At 40.8% G+C, this 18,087-nt stretch overlaps 1 protein-coding gene across 1 annotated transcript; it reads right to left on the bottom strand.

Moving 5' to 3' along the window:
* Positions 1 to 1,808: 1,808 nt before the first annotated feature.
* Positions 1,809 to 12,202, bottom strand: amn1 (antagonist of mitotic exit network 1 homolog (S. cerevisiae)). Its single transcript, XM_086163838.1, has 4 exons — positions 12,055 to 12,202; positions 3,192 to 7,087; positions 2,037 to 2,087; positions 1,809 to 1,957 (listed from the first exon to the last, which is right to left on the bottom strand). The coding sequence occupies exons 2-4, from the start codon at positions 7,039 to 7,041 to the stop codon at positions 1,827 to 1,829; spliced, it is 4,032 nt and encodes a 1,343-aa protein (XP_086019964.1). The 5' UTR covers positions 7,042 to 7,087; positions 12,055 to 12,202; the 3' UTR covers positions 1,809 to 1,826.
* Positions 12,203 to 18,087: the final 5,885 nt, after the last annotated feature.

Raw genomic sequence — 18,087 nt, forward strand, 5'->3', positions numbered from 1 at the left:
TGTCCATCACCACTGCAAACAAGAAGGGGCTCGGAGCTGATCCCTGATGGAGTCCCACCTCCAGCTGGAACTTCTCTGTTATCCCTCCAGCACACCACACCACATTCTCACAGCTGGCATACATGTCCTGCACCAGTCTAACATACATCTCTGCCACACCAGATTCCTCGTACAGTGCCAGAGCTACTCTCTTGGCACCCTGTCATATTCGTTTTCTAGGTCTACAAAAACACAATGCAGCTCCCTCTGGCCTTATCTGTACTTCTCTAATAGCATTCTCAACGCAAATACTGCATCTGTAGTACTCTTTCTGGGCATGAAGCCATACTGCTGTTCACAAATGCTGACTTCTGCTCTCAGTCTACTTTCCACTACTCTTTCCCATAACTTCATTGTATGGCTCATCAACTTTATCCCTCTATAGTTGCCGTAATTCTGCATTTACCCCTTATTCTAAAAAAAAAAGGCACCATTACACTTCGTCTCCATTCTTCAGGCATCTTCTCACTCTCTAAGATCCTGTTGAATAATAGAGTTGGGAACTCTACCGCTGCCTCTCCTGGACACGTCCACACAACAGGTATATCAGGACCAACTGCCTTTCCACTCTTCATCCTCTTCAATGCCTTCCTCACTTTACTTTTACTAATCTCTGCTACTTTTTGGTCTACAATAGTCACCTCATCTACCCTTGCCTCTCTTTCATTTTCAACATTCATCAGCTCTTCAAAATACTCTTTCAATCATCCCATCACTCTTCTGGCATCTGTCAATACATTTCCCTCTCTATCCTTTATCACCCGGACCTGTTATTCATCCTTTCCATCTTTAGCTCTGTTTCTCCAACCTGTATAGAATAAGAACAACTTTATTTATCCCAACGGAAATTGCTGATTGTATAGATCATTCTCTCCCTCCTTACTGCCTTTGCGACATCTATCTTTACCTTACGAAGTATCATCCTGTACTCCTGTCTGTTCTCTTCAGTCCTCTAAGTGTCCCACTTCTTTGCTAACCACTTTCTCTGTATATACTCCTGCATTTCCCCATTCCATCACCAGTCTCCTTATCTACTTTCCTTCCAGATGACACACCTGGGATCATCAAGGTTTTTTGTTCGATGAGTTTACATATTCATTTCCCTGGTTGCCATTTCTAAGGATGAACAAGTTCGTCGACACAGTTTTCCCAGTGTTTTTTCACATTTACTGTCAAATTAACCAATAAGACAAAATTATGATTTGTGTTAATTGAACTGGTATGAATTGAAACATTATTGTGCAGCTCTAATGGTTCACAGATAGAACAGACACTCTTGAAAAGGAAATGAGTTGCTGACTTTCAGTGGAGCAAAGTGAGATTTAACCCTGTTCAACCCAAAGATATTTTCAAAAGTCAGTTTGGTTGTGATTGTAGTTCGCTTCACTCTACAAAATATGGGAAATGTATATATGATTAAGAGCACAACGTGCATGTGTTGAAAATTGTAACCTATAAATCCTTTTTGAAAAGGAAATATAAATAAACCAATGATGATAAATGAGACAGAATTGATTTGTCACAGTACAATGTACAATGAAATGGGTTCTCGTATTTGCCAGTGGCAAACAAAATACTGCACACAGAATAAAGAGTATGTATTTAAAAAATGTTTTTAAAAAAAAGTACAAAGATTTACATCTACAATATATAAAAATACAAGAGGTAAATATAAGAATAAAGATGTAAGATGTGAATTTTCAAATGTAAATAAATAACATTGTATGTAAAAAGTTTCCATCATAAGCCTCAGAAAAACAACAATAACATCAGAGTCCTCTTTGGTTTTATTTAGCCACTGGCGAATGTCTCTTCTCTCGGTATTTCTTCTTGTACTCCTTGAAAAGATTTGAGCTCTTGGGAGTGGACGGCAGGTGGGTTGGTGAATCATTCTTCGGAAGATTACGACACCACGTATCTGGATCGAGGCACGTTAATATAAGTTCATACACAAATGTAGCAACTGTACTAAAGGACAAAAGGACTAAATTTGTTACCTCTTCTTCTGACTCTTTCACCAGTGTCCATTAATTCAGGCTCAGGCTTATCTGGCAAAAGAAAAAGCAAAATTTCAAATATTTTTTCTTTAAAACATAAAAGCGGCAGGATGATTTAACATTTTGATGTGTAGATTAACTGTGCCTGATTAACAGCTTCACAGATGATAGACAGGCTGAGATGCATCATTAAACTATGTTTACTATGTTACTCTAAGTATTTCAAGATACACTTCACCTGAATTCTGGAAGAATAAGGGACTTGGATATTAAATAAATAGGTCGTAGAATAAAAATAATTTCCTGTCCCACAGGCCTGGCAGGTAGAAACTAAACTTACTGTTTACTGCAGTAGTTTACCTACTGCATCCATCTATTTCAATGTAAAACCTACAGTCCAGATCGAGCCAGTCGTATTATATTCTTTACCACTGCTGGTTTTACCTGCTTTCCAAAAACTTCCCCCTTCATTTGTAGTATCATACTGATGTGGAATAGAGTAGAGATAGGGATGATACATTTTATCATATTTTGAGAACAGAGAAATCCAGCTTATGTCCTGTATAGGCTTTTTTAGTTAAACGGGCTGTGACATGAGCAATATAAAACGACAGAACAAAATTCAAAAGCACAGCATGTTAATACTACATAATTTAACACACTGAATTCAATGACACAGCCATCAAGATGAACCTTAAAATGACAAATAACACACTACAAAAAATACACACCACAAAGCTTGCACCTCATATTTACCATAAGACCCTATAAGTCTATTGTATTATCCACTGAGGCACAAAGAAAAAACTGATACAGCTTTGTTTTTCTTTTCGCCAGCACTTTACCTTATAGTTATTTATCTGGAATGTATTTTATTACAGACAGCAATGTTACCAAGAGCTGTGAACTGTTAGTGGAGAAATCACACTGCCCAAATGTTGATTTTTGATGTGGTTATCATTCACCGTGGCCCCTGGCAACTCTGTTGCAGTCATGTCTTTGGATATGCCTGGAAAGAGGCTCTGGAGGTTCAATGAAACTCTTACAGTTAAGTAAATTAAACTGTTTTGTGTTTGACGGAAGATGGGCTTTCAAATCTACGGGTCAAAATTGGCTCACGAAAGAGGTTGTTTGGATCTTGACCAAATCACTTACTTCTTCTCTTATTAGCCGATTCTTTCTTCTCACTGGATCCCTCTCGGAAGCTGAAGGTTTCCGGTAACACTTTGAACTTGAGGGGAGAGACGTTCTCGCCAAAACTCAACCGTTTGGATGTGGTTTGATCCAGCGTTCCAAGTTTGAGTCCACTTGAGCCGGAGCTTTTTTTCCTCCAGGGCTTGAGGTCTCTGTTGTTCCGTTTGCTACTGCGCAGTAATTTATTCATGGTCGATGACAAATCTTTATTTCCCATCTTACGTGGTCTGAGCTCAATCTCTTGGACTTTGATTTGATTCTTGCACAGCTTTGGGCTCATTCTCTCTTGAATTTTTATGATGTTTCTCTTGGATTTTTTCTTCACGGGAGTGACATTCACAGACACAGACACAACCCCTGTTGTACAACCCTTGAATTTTGTTGCAGCAGATTTACTTTGCGGAGGGGACTTTCGCCCTCTGATGCCAACATTTGAAGCGCATACCTTCGGTTTTGAGCCGTACAGTATCAGCTCAGCGGTCCTTTTACCTGGCACCAAACGTTTACCACCACAAATGTCAACATAAATTTTTCTACATTCTGAAAGGTCCACAGTGCCTTGCTTTGCTATGCATTTTACAGACTTCTTTGGGACTGGACTCCTTGTACGGTGGCTTCTCAATTGCTTTCTTTTCCTTTCCCTTTTTCCATCACAATCAAGTGTTTCCTGGCAGGCTGCCACTGTATGAACTTGTGTTTGGACTTCTTCTCCTTCCAAGTGCGACTGTGCACCACCTGGAGATGTCTGGGGCTTCTGATTGGAGCCTTCATCAAGGAATGACAGGAGACTCTGAACTTCTTTTGCAAAGATGGCGATGTCCAGAGTGACTGTGTCACTACTGTCTGATGGAATTTTTTTAGTTTTCGGCTGAATTTGTCCAGTATTCCCCTTAAGGTCAGGCCCCCAGTTGGGAATATTTTCCTCGCTACTGTCCAGAGTGACTGTGTAACTACTGTCTGATGCCATTTTTTTTGTTTTCAGCTGAATTTGTCCAGTATTCCCCTTAAGGTCAGGCCCCCGGTTGGGAATATTTTCCTCGCTACTGTCATCTTTGTCCAATACGATTATGCTTGATTGTTTCGACTGTAAGCTTCGATGATGATTGTCAGTAGTTTCATTGATATCATTGTTAGTTACATCTATAATTTGATTGACTTCTTTGGAGTTCACCTCACAAAATGTTGAGCTGTTATTTAAAATGCCTTCTCCATCTTTAGGTTTTGTCTCTTCTGCAGTGGTAGAGGGAATATTCCTTTCAAATCTGATTGCATACTGGTCAATGTTTGCGTGTTCTGCCTTTTCTGCTGTTGCCTTTACATAACTTTTCTTAAAACTAGCAGAGCTGCAAAACTGCTCTGCTGGCTTACCGGTCTCACTCGCCACTTTTAAGGCATTGCTTAAATCAAGCAAGTCATCCTCCACAGTATCACACACAACCTTCACTGGGGTGCCTCCTTCTGTACACTGTGGCATGTAACCTTGCTCAAAGACAAATTTGGCCTGCTCTGGGGGCAAAACGTGGATTTCAAATGTACAATTTGAGTCGTCAAAATGTTTTCCCTCTGTTGTACAGGCAGAGGCAATGTTGGTCGACTTGGCTGAAATTCCAAAGCTGTGCTTTTCCTGCGATTCAATGTTTGTCTGAGAAAATTCATCATTCATTGGATCATCTGCAATTTGCGAAGGATTTTTGTCGACCATTTCCCCTTCCTCTGGCTTACTCTCGGAGTTTAGACGGTTCGGGAAAGGCCATGGAAAGCCAAACTCTTTATCAATGTCATCAAGTTGCTTATTGGTATTAAGCCATGATGATACATAGGGTAGCTCTGAGTAAACATCATTATGTTTGAGTACATTGACGTTTTTGAGGTGATGTACAAATGTGTACTTCACATCTGAAAAAATAACGGTATCTAAAGTCACATTTTGGCAGTAGTTGTTGACCTCCTGAATGATATTCTTAAACAGACCCCTTCTCAAAACACTCAGCAAATTATAAGTGCTACCATCCCAATATCTGCTGATTATTTTCTGCATACAATTTGATTGTGTGAAATTTTCCAACTGTTTCTCATCGGTGTCATTCACCATCAACTGTAACAATTTTTTTAATGACTTCACTGTCCATTGCGTTGTTGGAATAGTGGACAGTTCAATACTAGCAGTGTTTGGAGCTGGTGGAATTTCACGTTGTGCCTTATCCCTTTCTTGGCTTTTTGATAAATCAGAGGTTACTGACTGTTGAGAACCTTGTGCACCACAGTGGTCTACTTGGACATTCGGAAATTGGTTCAATTTTTTATCCTGTGCACTGAACTTTCTCTTGAATTCAAGGTTGACTGAATCTGATGATACAGTACCATGGTGTGCGGGTGACAGAGATTCAGTGGATCTCTCCTCATGCTGGTTTTCAGGCTGAATCCTGCTGTCGTCTTTTGAAACATCAGATGCTTCTTTTGAATACCCTGCCTCTTTGTTGTCTGCCACAGCTAGCGGGCTGTGTAATTTTTCAGTGTTACTCATGGCTTCACATGTTTGGGTGCATTTATTCCTGCAGTCTATGATATTGTTGGCAACCTTGTGGCTGTCTTGTGACAGAGGTTGCACAACAGCCATAACTTTGGGGTATTGACACCCAGGGGATGAGTGACTGTTTATTTTTTTTTGTTCAAATGAACTCACGCACTCAGAAAACTGGTCCTTATCAGCCTGTTGTGAAGGATCCTCATGAAAATTCTTCGTTTGAGCTGGACCTCTGGCATTTTTATGGACTTTATTTCCATCTGAGAGTATGTTAGTAATTTCAGGCAACGTAATGTCTCTGTTTCCTACACGTCCAAATATTGTTGGGGTGATGCTCGAGCCCTTTGGCCTGGAGCTCTGATGAGGCGCTTCTATCGTTGATAAAAAATTCTCAAGTAAACTGGATTGAACTGGAGTAGATCTATAGGCTGGTGGGTTCCTGTTGATTTGTGTTGATTGTTCATTGGTTTGCGCATTCATGCTAGAGACATGGCGGACTTCCTTTCCAGATGAAAGGTTTGATGGAAATCTGTGTTTTCCGAAAGTCTGAGAATATTCAGTACTATGATACTTTGGGGGATTGGAGCAATAGAAACCTTGCTGAGGGCAATTTTTAGATTTTCTCAGCATGTTATGTGCAGCTGGAGATGCTGAGATTCCAGTGAAAGCCCCCCAATCTGGTGGTAGTGAGGTCGCTGCTGTTGCGTTCCCTGAAACGCATCCAAGACGCTCCTGGTTGACTGTTTCATGCAGGCGGTTCTCCATCCTGTGACATTGGAGATGTGATGCAATATTACCATCCTGCAGGAACGGTGGTTGTTGGCCACTCTTTTTCACAGATATGTTCTGCTGGGTTACCATGTCTCTTTGACTGTGGGTCGTATTTGAATTCAACACATCTAACTGAAACTGAGACAATAAATTCTCAGCAGCATGCCCGGGAAGATCTTTCTGAGATGTTAATCCATAACTCGTCCACGAATTTAGATTTCCATTTTGTGGCAAGGATGATTTTTGTACTTGTCTACATGGTGCTGTGCGGTGCCGATCAATATCCCTTACTCCTGCTCCCTGGTGAGGGTGAAGCAGAAATATCTGGCCATTTCCACCAAGTTGAGAGGTTGAAGGAGCGCTTCGCGATAATTGGACTTCTGCCTTCTCTGCCTGATGCAGGTTTACATTAATTCCAGTTTGAAAGTTCATCACATGGCTCCAGGTGAGCTGAGAAGTAGCTTGTGAGTGTCCATGTTCTCTGCATTGTGGAGTCATCACTGAACAAGGTCTCATTTTTGTGCTCAGTTCATTCACTTAATAAACTGTGGTAGCAGATTGCCTGAAAGAATAATTGAAAAAAAAGCAACATAACATTAATCTATATCATAGATCTTACAAAATCTAAACCATCTCTGTTTAAGCTAAACCCAATTCATTGTGTATCAATTCTGTTCTATATTTATGCATTCACACTTTTGTTTCAGGTATGAAAACAAGAGGAAAGTCTTTGCAGTTTCCCTGAACTCCCTCTCTGGTCAAAGCTCTTTGGACGACATTTTGAAAATTAATGATGATTTCTGATGCAACAATATTAACACATTTAGGCAATACGTTGAAATTGTTAAAAGTACCTCAATACCGCATTATTTAAGTCCCAGCACAAACTCTTAATGACAGTGGGGTTTGGAAACATAGCTGCACTGTGCTGTATGGCAGTAACCATCTTGCACAGGTGAACAGAATGGCAAAAGGGGCAAAAAAGTGAGAGCCGGGAAAAAAGGAACAAAAACAGAACAAGTTATCTGATTGAGACTGTGGTCTGTTGGCCAGATAAGGACATAACGTCTTCTCTATGATGGGTAGCTTTTGACGCTGCTCCACTGTGACAACTAGGTCTTGAGTCTTGGCTTTATCTTTATTTATTTGTTTGAAGTCAGTCAACAGCAAATGTGTCCACTTTTTGATCATCAGTCTGTTGGGTTCTCTTTGCATTTTTTTTCCATATGCTCTCCATTTTCATAAGTCGGACCACAATATCCAGTTGTTTCTGCACTTCGGTTGGCATGGCTTTGTTCACCATCATCTTGAACAACGCTCAGCGGTGCTGTTGGTATTCCATGCACGCGAGCCTCCTCTCGTCACTTTCTTTGGAAGGCATGTAGGAACTTAGCTGAGCGGTCATCTGACTTCAAGAATCCCGACTACTAACTGGCAGAAATATGTTGTAATGTTTGTCTCGTATGTGAATGTGATGTTAAATAAAGCATTAGGAATTGTTATTCCTTTAAAATCAAAATTGATAAAACAAATTTTAACCTACAGGCGCAGTCATTCTTTTACTTGTTACATTGTTTTTACTAGCGCAATGCATGCTCATATGATTAGGTAAATTGGTTGCAACTCTCGCTTTCCACTAGTGTTAATTCTCTCTGCAAGGAATACTATAACAATGCGACATTGTGCTGCTTCAAGCAGTTTGTATGCTGCTTCAGGGTGCGAGCCTTTTGAGACAGTACGTTCATAGCCCATAATTTAAAGTGCTTTGACAGTTACTTAATTCTTGACACCATGACAAAGATCGGCATAGAAGCATCACTAATCATGCAGAGTAGCAAAGTCATCAGCTTCTCAGACCACCATCATCCTGCTGTACAGGGTTCACGTTCACCTCTGAGAGCAAGTATTAGTTATTAGTAATAAAGAACAATAATCAATGATGATTATTAGTTATTAATCAAATTATTGGAATATCATCAACTCAGTGATGATAATTTTTGTTCGGGGCACCACCAGCAAAACTGGCAAATAATAACTAAATAATGGAACACAGCCTCAAGAAAGGGGAATTTATCTACAAATATTAATATTTAACAATATTAAGATATTTTAGACGAATACGGTGTAAATCCAAGCACTGACCCTGTCACAGTCTTGTCTCAATATGCTAACACAAAATACCAGGAAACTCCCCTTTTTTAAATATAACAAAGTTATTTCAACAACCCTAAATGTGTGCGTGTAACTGCAAAAAAACACGGTGGCCTCAAAAAAATCTACAAAATGGCAGTCTTGGTGAAAACTATCAACAGTCCAAAGGCGACCACATGATCATGGCTGGAGGGTACAAAGGAATGACTAGGGTGAAAAATCAGTTATGTCTTGTGCAAATGTACATGGAGGTGCGTTGATGTTGGTAAACGAGAAGGAAGCAGAGAAAAAAATTTGAAAATCACTGACGACTTTGAGTTAGGGACTTAACAACAGCGATAGCATGGGAATACCAGAGAGGAGATCAAGATGGCAGCGCGTGCACAATGTGAGGCTCAGACTTTGCAAAATAGCAGTGTTTTCTTTCTGTGGAGGTTCTCAGTCATCCAGGTCATAGTGAATTCTTGTCGAAATCTTCTTGTTGTGGCAACTGGACTTGAATTTCTTCACTTCAAGATGTTTCACCCCTCATCTGAGAGGCTTCTTTAGTTCTAATGACCTATGGGGAGTTTATGGGGAATATAACTGCCAAGGTTTTTTTTTGGGGGGGGGGCGTTTAGATTATGGTGACTTGTTGCATAAGTGGAAGAGTTGATCTGCAGAAACTAGGGGTAAAGTGGGTTGTTATGCGAATGATGTCGTTCGTTGAAACAAAAGAGCAACTTAATGGCATTACCTGGATTGAAATGTGAAAAGGTAAAGCTAAACCAAAGAGTGAAAACTGTTGGATCACATGAATCGAGGCTCATGTGGATGTTGCCAGGGCCTGGTTCTGGTGGCGGGTGGTGATCGCCAAGGGCACAATTGGAAAACAACAAAATGTTTATGCGTCTATATACAGCCACCTCTTGTGGATTAGAGAGTAGCCAATAGAGCGCTGTGTCTGTTCAAATGCGCGCCTATATACTGGTTGGTGGCCTCGGTGTACTCCAGTGGGTGAGAGTGCTGGGATGAGCCTCCCCCGTAGTTGACAGCCTCTCCTCTTATCACTTGCCTCTGGTATGTGGACTGGAGTAAGCTGGCAGATGAGGATCAGTTTATTGCAGCTTTTATTGCAGAGTGAGGGGGGGGGGGGCGTCCTTAGAACAAAGGATTTGATCCCCTTTGTATTCCACATGTGGTTGTTGAGTAACAAATAGGTTTCCGGTTCAAAGTCTGTACGTAGGGCGTAACAAAGGTCAGAGTTACTTTGCCTCAGCAGGCGGAGGTCTTTCAGCATCTGCAGAACCATACTGTAGATGTTCTATCACACAGCGGCGTCCAACGCCATCCTCTACACTGCAATACACTGGGCAGCTGACACTAACAGGCAAAATAAGCTCATCAGGAAGGAAATCATCAATCTTGCTGATGATTTTATGTTGGTTGGAGGGCTTGGCCACTGTCTCCCTGTCACTGTTTGTCCTCAATTTCTAGCCATCAGTCGGAGTTTTTAACCTTCTTCTCTGTTTGAAGACTTTGAATGTTTCAAGTGTTCATCCTGCCCAATCTAGTCTTCAGTGTTGTCAGAGAGTAAGGAGCCTTTAGCTGTAGGGTCTCCCCCGGATTTTTTTTTTTCCCAAAACAAAACAACGCTCACAGGAAAAGGCGTCATAGTGGGAGAAGCCAGGGCAGCCGGGGTCCCAAAATAAAAAGGAGTTTTATTCTATTTTGAATTTCAGCACATTAAATGCAATACTACCTTAGAAAAAAAGATAATTTGCAATTGAATATTCACTGCCATTACTGTTGAATGTACTCACTGTTCAGCCTCTGTTTTTATGCAAATTTGTACATTCAGATATCCATATATTTATTTACGCATATTGCATCTTTTTGTGCATAATGCATATTTCACAGCTGTAAAATTTGTCATTTCCACTTTATACACTCAACAACACTGCTGCCATTAAAATGAACAGACTTATAACTGCACTATCTCCAAACTAACTGTAGTACTAACATAGTTGTGCAATTAATTATCTATTGATTCACATACCTAAAAATGCACATTTCACTCCTGTGACATTTTTCTCTCCTGCATACAACTCACTGCTGCTATTCATCTGCACTTCCATATAATTGCTGCTGTTCACTGTTGTAAATATGCATGTAAATCTACAACTTGCACATGACCTATGTGCATTTACTTTGCTTTATATGTGGATACTATAAAGATGATACCATTGCAAATGAAAATTTGTTCTGTGCCCACCTGCTACAGAATGACAACAAAGTATGTCAAGAACGAGAAGTGAAGCATCTTAAAAGAACAACGAATAGTCCCGATGCTGTAAATCTATATGGCACCGTTTATCAAACAAATGTTCTCAAAAGAGGATATAACACTATGCAAGATATATGTCTGCCATTTCGTAGGTTTGTCAGGCTTTACAAAGATAATAGCTATCAAACAATTACAGATTGCAGGTCAAAAGGTTTTCATCTTCAAACTTAAACACACCTTTAGATTATCATGATGCATGATTCAGCAAATACTATCATACTATAGAGCCAGCCTTTATAGGATAATAAATAACACGAATAACACAAAATGTGCGTTTTTCGAGGTTTTCTAGTTTCCATTTTAAACCTTCACTTTAAACTCTTTATGCTTTTTTTAATTAATTCCCCTTTAAGGCATGGGGGATAAATATGAAAAACAGAAATTAAACAGAATAAATCTGAGAATCAACTGTAGCGATAGGCCTGTAATTTAGGTCTAATATTTTTGTTTAAGACAAGATAAGAAACTTTAATGACCCCCTGGGGGCGATATTCCTTTGTCACAGGAGCATAACAGTTATCATGTAAAAAAAAAAAAAAAAAAAAAAAAAAAAAACAGTTAATAAATGAATATGAATATAAATAAAACGACAGAAGATAGCAAGACATACACGAATAAATGGACAGCAGACAACAACAGCAACGACAACAACCTCAGGGATGGAAATTGAAAAAAAAACTTTAAATAAATAAAGCTTATATGTTTTTGCTGTGGGATTTTCCTCAGTCTACTTTTCAAAGAGTCCCACAAAAATGTTGTTTTACTTTATCCGTATTTCCCCAAACCTGCCGGCCCAATGTTTGCTGTGTCCCGTGATCGAATCAATCTACATGATGCGTCCACAGGAACATGATAACAATGATAATTAACATGTTTTTTTAATAAAGCAGTGCTTGGGGCCCGCATTTGATGTTTTCATTATTTTCATTATTAGTCCGGCCAGGGATATTGTTAATTTCTGATACAATTCAAATTCTAAACAGTTCACAGAGTTTTCAAACTAAGCGTTGTCGGCGTTAAAATGGGATTTTAATTCAATGTATGCAACTTACCGTGTGTTTGACGGCGTGTCCAAATCGGCGTCCAGTCCCCTTGACATAAACACTCGTGATATTCCAAAATAAAAAAGAAAAATCCAGTTGTAAATCCGATCATGTGTAGACAAACACGTGTATTCCGTACTTTTACGTTGAGGGTCAGTTGTGCGTGGACCGCGTTTGCACTCTACGTTTGAGTGGAGTTTCTGCGTGGGTGGCGTCACCTGTCGGGGAGGCGGGGAGGCCGAAAGGGGAGGGAGATTTCTGCAGCACACTATTGACAAAAAGACGGTTTATGACATAAAAAAGATGGTCTTGATTTGTTTTTGTCATTTCTTGGTTCCATCTTTATAGAACATTATCGTCACCCTCTTAAAATAATCCTCTTATTCATCAAAAAACTGAGCCATTTGACACATTCTTGACATAGGCAATTTCTACTAAAGGGGCAGAATGGCATAATCTGTTTAACTGAGGATGTAGGCAATTTTGCCAGAGGTGGTCAGCATCATGAGGAGACGATTTAGGCAAAAAAAAAAAACTTTTTTGTAAAAAAATGACTTAGGCGATTATTTCAAGAGGGTGACATTATGCACTATTTGACACTTCTGTCATTGTGATATTCCAATATTCAACAGATAAAGGCACTAAGTATTTTGCTGAGGTCCTTTGAGGTGAGCAGCACAATCCAAACTACGTTCAATTCCGATTTCACTGAGTATATAATGACCTTCTCCTTCACCTGCTGGTTCCTTTAACCCGGAGCGCACAACCTTGGTCTGCTCCAAAATAATTGGCCATAATTGGCCATGACCCAACAATCTCAGTATGGCTTCTCTGACCTTCTCTCCTAATAACAAGAGATTAGAACATGTACAAAAAAAAACAAAACAAAGTGAATAATTAATTACATATAGCAAAACCAGTAATAGCAGCATGTTGTATTTTACTATAAGCAATGAATGATTGAGTAATGCATGCAGTATCCACGGTGCGCACGTCAAAAGCCCAATAGTAGCAATTATACATTTTCAGCTTTTCAAAGATAGCAAGCGCACTTTGATATAAAAATACAAATCTTCCCACTGTTTATGCATCAAAACTGTAGATGTAACGCAGCTGTGAACGCACTGACCTTGTTTGTTCTGTATGTATCTCCAAGAACCACTGGTACATGGATGGTGTGGTTGGGCACATAGATATAAAACAATGTTATATTACTGTATATATACTTATATATAGCAGGCCTGTCCGACCTGTGGTTCCTGAGCCACATGCAGCTCTCCAGTTCATGTTGAATTTTGTGTTTGTGTGTTTTTTACTTGTGCAATCACATGGCGCTCCAGCATTCTCCACGCACAGCAAAAAAAAAAAAAAACACACAAACACAAAAATCGACATGAACGTAACAGCCACATGTGGCTTGGGAGCCACAGGTTGGCCCAGCCTGATTTATAGTATATATATAGTATACATATTTTACAATACTAGACCCACTTTGTTACACTAAAAAAAGCAGGTCAATTTATGACCCCCAAAAAATTGATTTATGACGTGGTTAGCTACTGTTAGGTCCCTAAGGGAGTAAGTAGAGTTCATGGTTAAGTGTTTATCGGTCCCTAGGGAGTAAATAGAGATGCATCCTATGCATCTGCTGTTCATTGGAGGTCATGTTTTTCCGACGAAGCATGTGTTGGGCTGGTAGCTCAAAGCTGAGTATTTTGTATTGAATTTTTACATTTCGCGAGGTGTGTCGGGGGTGGAGAGAGGGAAAGGTCAGATTTATGTCGGCTTGGGTTTTGGTGTATATAAACGCTCAACAGCACAGTGGGAATACCTTCGCTCGTGAATATCCTGTATCGCTGCATGCCTGGACAAGACAGCCAAACTCAAAATCAGAGCAAAATAGAGTATGAGGATGTGAACATGACTTTTGACAACACAGTTCAAAATGATGTCACGCGGTTAAACCAGCATGAGAGATCAAGAAAAGGTGAAGCAGAAACAGATCCTGCTGGAAAAGTGGTTAATGGGTAAAGGAGATGTATCAATCTATTCCCTTCTGTTAGAATATTGATGTAGAATATGATTATAACACATTGCGTTTACATACTTTCATTGTATTTTCTTACTTATTTTGATCGTAGTCCTTGTGTGACGTGAGGACGCTCACGTCAAGAGAGGAACTTGCAAAATCCTCTACGTCAAATTATAGAGTCTCCAACCTTACACCATTATTCCACTATCAATTGCAAAGACTGTTAAAATGTAACTGCGAGACCCCATCATGTAATGTGAAGGAATGCAATACCCTGCTGTTCCAATGACACCCCCGGGGATAATCAACCAGAGCCAGGGGGTCAGGGGAAGTCATTATTAAGACTTCTTCCGAACCGCAACTTCGATCAAAGCACGGTTTTACACAACCCAGGTGCTCACATTCCAGCATAAACCAGGGGTCAGAGGAAGTTTATCAGGACTTCCTCCGACCAGCGGCTTTGATTGAAGCGGAGTTTTACGAGGCCCCGCACCCCAGATGCCCGCACTCCTCGAGAGCGTAAAACCTGGGGGGGGGGTTGGGGAAGTCATTGTCAGGACTTCCTCCGACCCTTTTGGCCAAAAGGTATAAAATGAGCCTGATCCTTTGGATCGGGGCCAGTACTTCTTCATCTACACATTCGACTGGACGCGTCTCAGCGGGTGTCTAGAGGAGCCGAACGATCTTCGCGGGGTGACATTCATTCTGGCCCGGGGTATCTCTAAGTGAATTTTCCTGACTTTGAATAAACCATTCTTGCTTGATTAGTTCCTGGCCGCTGTGACGTTTTTCCCTGAATGATAATCTGAACACACTGGGACAACAAAGTCCGGTCCCGTGGCAGGAGCCACAAAAACGGATACTTCCTTGATACAGACGAGGAGGCTGAAACAGAGATCGGTAGTGGAATAGAGAGTACTCTGGTCTCTACTGGATCCTCTTACCTGCCCCGCCTACCATGTCCAGCTACTAGACACGCCCCCTCACTTCAAAAAACATATATATACAAGAAGGTAAAATAGTGAAAGTAGATCGCTTTTTACCCTGAATTGCAGGATGAAGAAAATCTCAACCTGATGGTGGACATTTTCCAGGAGTCTTCAGAACACACTGAATTTTATACATAAGCTTTCCGAGACTGTCACGATAGGGATTCAGTCTCTCTCACAGGTTGTAGAAAGTGAGACTGCCAGAGCGAAGCCTACACGCACACTGGCAAGAGATGCATAACTCCCCATGAAGGATTCGAAGCCTCTCCTGACTCTCCGTACAAATCATCTGACGTATCTCAAACACACTGCCTGAAAGTGCTGTTGTAAGACCCTTCCATGAGTATACACCCTGCTGCATGCCCGCTTCTCTCCACAATGGAGTAGGCCACAAGTACAATGCGGGCCTTCACCCTCCTGTTCATACTGGCGAAATGATGCGAGCTTTGGAGACCCAATACCGAGTAGAGCCGATACCGCTACAACTCTCAACACCCTCGTGACACCACCTGGCTCAACTCGACCACAGCCTCAGACACTCAACCAAGGGTCGGCAAACTACGGCCCGCGGGCCACATCCAGCCCGTTGGTCTTTTTAATCCGGCCCGCCAAAGATTGGTAAATGATGTGAATGATTGAATGATTGGATCAATGAATGTGGGAGCTCAAACAGGAGATTATTTCATTTTTGGAGCTACTTCAGAATTGACACAGATTGGCTTTGTGATATGGCCTTTACTGTGGACATACTGACACACATGGGTGAGCTGGACGTGAAGCTACAAGTGAAAAAAACAGTTTGTGCATGAAATGCAAGCAAACGTCAGAGCCTTCAAAACCAAGCTGGTTTTATTTTCAAAGCAAATGTCATATGAGTCTCATATGTACTGTTAACAAATGCTTTTTTTTTTTTATATGTATCGGCAGTGATATGTATCTTGTGCTGACCCGGCCCGTCTGTCAAGTTTTAAGTCAATGCGGCCCCTGAGCCAAAAAGTTTGCCCACCCCTGCAATAGACCCGATACCAGACATGGGCATTTTACGGCCCGCAAGCCACAACCGGCCCGCCAAACTATTTTCTTTGAATATTTTTCAATCAATATTGAACTTAGAAACTTATTTTTTCCTTTTGTTTAATTTTGTGTGGATTATTTCATACAAAATAATGTCGGTCGGTACATTTATATGATCATTAATGATTTTAAAATTGAAATAAAATGCCCCAAAATTGAAATTTTTAAATTGCAATTTACATTTTGTTCACCTAGTTGGCTTGCACTTAAAAATTAAATATGAAATGTGGCCTGCCAGCAAAAATAATTGCCCAGTCCTGCCCTAGACAGAGTAGAGTCGATATCACAACGTCACGACAGCGGGCGACTCACCTCAACTTCCATCCCAGTCGATGACGCGTTGTGATTTTTTTAGATATTGTAAAGGTCTGGGTTGCTCGCGCCGTACAGGCAGTGATTGTGAAGCAGATAAATAAAGATTTTTACGAATTTCAGACCAATCACTCTAAGATAAGATAAGATAAGATAAGATATATCGTTGATATATGTGAGAAGAGACCGAATGATAAGACAGGTGAAGTAGATGTAGAACAGCTGCTGACGCAACAACACGTCGCACCGGAACGATAAGACATGTTGCATGTTGCACAGCTGTTAACACGGCGAGGACGGCCTGATTTTTCCCTGCACTCCATGGGGAATTTTTGTATCTTAAATACAAAAATGTGGCAGTTTTTCACTGCATAAAACACCCGTAGCTATGTAGATATAATTTGGGGTTTGCTTGATAGCTATAACAATACTTATCGTAGCAGTACAAAAATGAAAAACGTTGAGCAAGAACTCGGAGGTGTTTGAAAATGTATACGGTTTGGAGACGCTGAGACGCGTCCAGTCGAATGTGCAGGTGAGGAAGTTCTGACCCCGAGCCAAGGGGGCACGGTCATTTTATACCATCGCCTCAACGGTCGGGTTTACTTCCTTACAAGGACTTGTATTACACACTCTTAAAATTTGAGCATTTGGGGTGCGTGATCGATTACGCGCTGGGGGTGTCAGTGGAAAAATACAGAGTTGGGCATTCATTTGTCGTCATGTGATGCATTCCCAGGTGTAAATTTTAACAGTTTTTGCAAGTAACACAGGAATGTTGGTCTGGGTATGGGATTTCCTCCCTTGACGTGAAAATCATCACGTCACACAAAAATAAAAGAAAAAGAAAACAAAAAACATAGTGGGTGAAGCGAAAAACCTGCTGGCCTTTTTACATATTTGCGTTTGATCAATAGTGCAGGGAAATTCTCCAGCCGGCTCCCTGGCTTGGGCAGCTGTTACATGAGATGAGACTTATTCAATGAGGTAAACATGATGTATTTCAATCGTGGCTTGGGATCTCTTGGTGTGACTTTGTAACACCACAGCTTAGGATGTTTTACATACAATATGTCATTTGTATGCCAGTAGTTCTTTCTTCCAGTGATGTGTCTTCATCTTCAAAGGGATCTTCTGCAGCAAGGAGAGCCTGCCAGACAGCGTGGTGGTAAGTCTATTGCCTTTTCTATTACCCTAATTGTGAGTGATTTGAGACAGCAGCATCCACAGAGTACGAATATTGCTATGACCGTTAATAGCCTGAGAAGAGGGTTTTCCATTTGCCAAAGGTGTTCTCCAACTGTCTTTCTAACGGGTTTGTTACAGTTGTGACCTTTCCAGATCCATCACTCCACAGCTGGCGATTGAGCCACTACAAGCACTGGGCGATGAGTTCCACAAGCTTGAGTGGTCTCAAAATCAAAAAAATACCAACTTTTTTTGATACATCTTTTCTTGGCGTTTGATTGGTTTTGGACACGTGTTAGACAATTTTCTGTTACCATCCTATTGTTTGACAATTTCCCTGTATTTTTTCACTTCTCCCTGCACTTTCCACTCATCTCTAAGACACACTCCCATTGATGCCCTCACTCCCCATTAAATCATCCCAAGTTCCTGCAACGGAGTTGGAGA

Source organism: Fistularia commersonii, chromosome 17, assembly GCF_037954325.1.
Source record: "Fistularia commersonii isolate RoL2024-O1a breed Wild chromosome 17, RoL_Fcom_v1.0, whole genome shotgun sequence".
In the NCBI taxonomy this organism is placed as follows: Eukaryota; Metazoa; Chordata; class Actinopteri; order Syngnathiformes; family Fistulariidae; genus Fistularia; species Fistularia commersonii.

Bases quoted from the DNA above. Each gene is read 5' to 3' on its own strand.
- amn1 (XM_086163838.1), bottom strand. From the start codon at position 7,041: ATGAGACCTTGTTCAGTGATGACTCCACAATGCAGAGAACATGGACAC. The intron at 2,088-3,191 runs GTAAGTGATTTG...TTCTTTTGCCAG, and splicing joins ATCGGCTAATAAGAGAAGAA to ATAAGCCTGAGCCTGAATTA. The intron at 1,958-2,036 runs GTAACAAATTTA...GCCTCGATCCAG, and splicing joins TGAAAGAGTCAGAAGAAGAG to ATACGTGGTGTCGTAATCTT.